This window comes from Apaloderma vittatum, unplaced genomic scaffold, assembly GCF_000703405.1.
Source record: "Apaloderma vittatum isolate BGI_N311 unplaced genomic scaffold, ASM70340v1 scaffold14395, whole genome shotgun sequence".
In the NCBI taxonomy this organism is placed as follows: Eukaryota; Metazoa; Chordata; class Aves; order Trogoniformes; family Trogonidae; genus Apaloderma; species Apaloderma vittatum.
Genome location: NW_009716649.1, coordinates 27,343 through 32,553, shown reverse-complemented (window position 1 = coordinate 32,553; position 5,211 = coordinate 27,343). Strand labels below are relative to the sequence as shown.

Genomic DNA, 5,211 nt, shown 5'->3' with positions numbered 1-5,211 from the left:
GGATCTGGGTGCAAGCCCTCATGGCACAGCTATAGCCAGAAAGCAGCGCTGATGTACCCGGCCCTTATTTTTTTCCATGAGCATGGTCTGTAGAATTGACTATTTTAGAACTGAGCCTAAGCACTCTGAATTAGAAGCACAATATTCAACACCTCCCAAGAACAAGTGGGTCAGCAGAGGCCATAAAAGCAAGCGTAATACGGGCTTGGTTTGGCAGCAGTGATTAGATTGAAGCTCTTCCAATACAGAAACTCTTCATCTTTTAACTCTCTAGTAATTAAGTCATCACAACCAGATTAATCGCTGAAAACATTTGGTTTCACTCTCCCTTTTTACTGCTACTAGTAGCTTTTCACTGACAAAAAGCTACCCATAAATCTGGAAGCCGGCAGCGCCTCGGGGGAAGGCTCCCATAACTCTGACACAGCGTAAAACTAATGCACATGGACATAGAAGTCAACTTCCAGCTTCGATGGTGCTAAAAATCAACAAGAAAAGGAGAGGAGACCAGGGTGGTGAGAGGCTCTGGGTGCCCTGTGTAGCCGTACCCCATCACACAGAGGCTCACCAGGGCGAGCGGCTTTCTCCCAGGGTGTACGGCCACGTTCTGCAAAGCTCAGGTTTCTCCACAAGTACCCTCAAATCCCGTTGATTTGTTACATCTTGGAAGTTATTAAACCCTAAGGCCCATAAACACTTTACAGCACTGCGCCTTTTATAACTTGTGTGAGTTATGGCTGTGATTCACCATGGGATCAGAGCAGCCACATCAGGGTACAATAAAAAAAGATATTTCTTCATGCCTATTTTTTTCACGGTGAAAACTAATTGGAAACATAATTGATGTTCTTTTTTTAAAAAAAAATTATCATTATTTTTTCTAGGTTTTCTAGGCCAAATATGTAAACGAGTTTTTCTGGGTAAAATCTGGTGATGTGATTGAGCTAGTTGAAAGTGACAGCAGAAGTTCCCTGCTCGGTTGTAGAAGAAACAACACTATACAACTCAGTGGGGGCAACTGGGGTTTTGGGGTTTTGAGAAAAGAATCAGGAGGAAAAAAAAATAATAAAAAAAAAAACTACAATCTTAGGTATTCTAGTATTAGAGGCAAAGTGATGGAAACAAAAGAATTGTCAAAGGTATGATGATAAAAGCTTCACAACAGGACATAAAACCATTGCTGAGCTTCGTATCCTTGTGTCTCTTCTACACGCAGGTTTTGTCCGACTTTGGTTTTCATGACAATTGGATTTTTCCTTCCCAGGATGGAAAGTAAGAACCTCTTCCTAAGCCTGTTGCTCTGCTACAGTTTGCTGAGAGCTGCCGACTCTTACATGGTAATTGAAGAGAAGACAGAATGCAACCTGTCAAGGAGCAACAAAATGAACCTCTCAGATCTCCCACCTATCTCCATAGTAGGTTAGTAAAACCTGCCCTTCGGCTCCAGACTAACAACATCTTCAGCAAATGCAACTGTTAATTAGTAGGGATTGCTCTGATTGCAACGCTGCAATTTCAGACAAACGCCTGCGGCTCCGCAGCCACGGCATCCGAGAATTGCAGTGTGACAAGTTTAGAGCCAATGGAAAATAAATCAACCAGGCAAATTATTTTGTAGTTCTACAGATTTCACTTCAGGTCCTACCATACTGGAGACCTTTTTGTATTGAAGAGAAGTGGGTATCCAACCCATATGGGCATTCATCTTCCTTTGAAAGTCTAGCGTAAATAAAATGCAAATAAAAATAGTGATTTTTTTTTTGGTAGAACCTGCTCTTGTGGCAGAGAAATCAACAGTTCTCTCAGATATTCATATAACCTCAGCGTGTCAAGCAATCTTTGACCAGTGGAAGAAAAAAAGGGAGAACCAGAGGTCATCTGCTGATCCCAGGCAGGATGAGCTATGTCTCTGCCATGTCTGGGAGGTGACTTGTCTGTCCTGTTCAGGAAGAACCTTGTCAGGGCAATGCTTAATTCTTCACAAATTTTTTTCCTAGGGTCTGCCCTAACTCTTTCAATGTAATTTAAGCCTTTTTTTTTCCCCCCCATCAAGAAACTTACAGGTATTTGGGGATAATTAGCAGCAGAACGTCATTCATAACTTTGTCAAAATTTCGATAATTCAGAAAATAAAGCTTCTCTTGTTTAAGTTCCTTTCCACAGGCTTTTAGGACTTTTGCTTAAAACAGGTTGGTTTCTTACCTTGTTTCCTGTATTTTTTTCTGCACTCTTGCGTAGGACAGTGTTTCTCCAAGGAGAAACCGTTGCTCCACACATGCATTTGCAATTAAATCAAAACATCTGAATCCTGAGTTAACCCGAGGTTGTTTAACTGCAAGTTTATCAAAGCTCGAGCTGTTCTGCAGCCTCCCAAAACACGCCAGTTCATGGTCACCACGATCCTGGATGCCTTCAGGCTCGCATTTCCATTAATTCTTTCATTCCAGTTCAAATCAGAGATGTAAAATGTGTTCCTTTCAGCTGATTTCTCGATCTTCTCACAAAAATGTGCCCATGCCTTCAACATGGCGCATGGGCTAAGTCATGTCGTGTGGCTTTGCCGACAGACATCCGAGATAGCAGAACACCCCTAACACCGTCAGGTCCTTTTGCTGTGGATGGTTCTGCTATGCCTCGCAAAAAAACTTCCTCCCTCTCAGCCCTGTTTGAGATACAAGAGACTCCTCCTCTCTGAAATCATTAATATTAATTTGTATTAATAAATATTCATTTATATTAATGAGAAAATTGTAAGAGAGCATTTGAATAACCACAGCCTCCTCTCCCCTCCTGATATTATCAATTTCTTAATGATTTAGCAGCTATAAACTGTCGTGCTGATACACATCATCTATTTTTGTATAGGATAGGAGAAAAATTTATTGACTTGGTTGAGACATTTTACATAGGGTTTCCTACCTACATGATATTTGCTTATACCAAGTCCTGCACCGAAGAGAGATGAAGGCACTCAATTTTTTAACATTGCTTTTTTGCCGTACTCGAGTAGTAAAACTCTTTTGCAATCAGATTGCACACCTGTCAGTCAGTCACAGTGATGGTATGTCTGGGTCAAATTCAATAAAACCCAAGGGTGACTCACATCTTAAAAGGCAAGCAGAGTATTTGTTAGCATCAACTAGGAAAACACACGACCATCTGATTAATACATATTTTTATAACACTCCCAATCACCAGTCTGTTGACAGGGATTAGAGGTGTCTGTTATCAATATTTTTACAATTTTTCCCACATTGTCACAGATAAGATTTGTAAGGAGCTGGTCACTTGGGCAGCTGTTGAAAACACAGTGGGTAGAGCACAAAGAATATGAGATTAGAGGCCAGTTGGGAAAAGTAGGGGTTTTACCCAACCCACAGCAGCTGTAGAACAGGTAATTCCAGCGCTCACCTGTCAAAAAATACATTGACATTTCCCTCTTATCTGCCCACTGGGCATCGTTTTCTTCTTCCCTAAATTGCCTGGAACAATAAAAGCTCATTAACACCATGTCGATGTTTAAATCTCCATTTAATGATGTCTTACGTCCTTTAACTGAACAGGCTATCAAAACAATTTTATAGGCAAAACAATCCAATCATGTACAATGCTACTATAGAAAGTTAAATTTATGTGGTATTCAATGGCTTACAAGCATCTCAGTCACTGTCCCAAAGTTTCAAAGGGCAACAGAATCTGCCAGAGGGAACCAGCTCTAAACCACTAATCCTGGCTCGTGCAACGTCTTCTTAAGACAGACTCTTACTAAGAGACAATATCTTGGCACGCTTGAAGTATAGTTTTTCCTTCCACTGCTTCTTAGACTTGTATAACCCTAATGGCAATGGTGCAGAAGTAATAAATGAAACCCAGCAAAACAGCCCAAAATGCTTATTTTTCATTCTTTAGTTCTGTAAATCGTGGCAATGATTACATATTCAAAAACATATGGATAGCAAATACTGGAATAGATAAGGAGCCACCATCCTTCAGTGGGTGCACATAAATTTTTTATCCCAATTATTCTTCACGTAAAGGCAATGCTTATTGTAAACCTCACACACACAGAATAAAGGCATCAAAAATACTATAACAGATCAGTGAGCTGGGACGTGTCTCACACTTTTAACAGGCTTGCTGTGTTAGATCCCAAGACAAGTATTAGTCAGGGAGTTTATATATAGCAACAAATAGCGTTAGAGCTGATACAGTGGAATAATAACAACTGCAGGAAATGCTATTAACCCTCAAGAGAAAAGAGGACGTTCACAAGTACTAGCGATCTGATCTAAAGAAAAAGTTACATCAGGGATAGTCTGAATATACACTCCTCTGCAAGTTTACTAGACCCAAGGTTCAGCTCTACAAGTATTTGTTTCAAAGCTGCAGGCACACTGATGAAATACCTTCACAAGTAGGGTCTTGTAAACTAAGATGGTAGGTGACAAAGGAACAAAGAATTGAAGAACGAAAGGTGGTGTCATGTAGACGAAGAGTTTATGCCAAATTGGCAGAGTTTTTACCTTCACAAGTAGGGTCTTGTAAACTAAGATGGTAGGTGACAAAGGAACAAAGAATTGAAGAACGAAAGGTGGTGTCATGTAGACGAAGACTACATGTGCCAAACTGGCACAGAGTTTTGCCCTTGTGAAAATCAGCACACGCTTGTTAATTCATACCAAAACTATGGAGGTGACACCTTGTAACATAAAAAAAAATGGAAAGCTAAAGGGTTTGCCTATTTTTGTTCATGTGACTGATGTGCATGAGTACCTTCACTTTTCGCACAGAGACTTTCAATTCTATTCCTCTGAAATTATTTTCCTTGTTTGCATCTGACCAAAAGACGGGTCCAAAAGCCCATCCTAAGATGCCAACACAGCATCGGTGCTCTTCTACTTTCAATTCTATTCCTCTGAAATTATTTTCTTTGTTTGCATCTGACCAAAAGACGGGTGCAAAAGCCCATCCTAAGGTGCCAACACAGCATCGGTGCTCTTCCGCCTCCCATGAACGACAGCGACAGCCCAAGTTCAGACGAACGTCCTCCCCGCGGAACACGCGGCAGGGAGGTGGTGACGCAGGGCAGCTGCCTTCCCTCGTGCAAAAAGAGTAGTAAGCATCTCAGTGGAATAGCATGTGCCATAAAATTGACTTTAATACTATGTTGTCCTATTCTCTTTGAAGATTTAACTAAAAGATCCCAGAAAG

At 40.9% G+C, this 5,211-nt stretch overlaps 1 protein-coding gene across 1 annotated transcript in view; it reads left to right on the top strand.

Annotated features, from left to right (window-relative positions):
• The first annotated feature begins 1,238 nt into the window (after window positions 1-1,238).
• ASIP (agouti signaling protein) overlaps window positions 1,239-5,211 on the top strand; it is a 5,760-nt gene continuing 1,787 nt past the window's right edge. The window contains 2 exon segments of the mRNA XM_009869623.1: window positions 1,239-1,419; window positions 5,188-5,211. The exon segment at window positions 5,188-5,211 is cut by the window's right edge and continues 23 nt beyond it. Of these exon segments, the coding sequence (XP_009867925.1) occupies window positions 1,239-1,419; window positions 5,188-5,211 (205 nt within the window).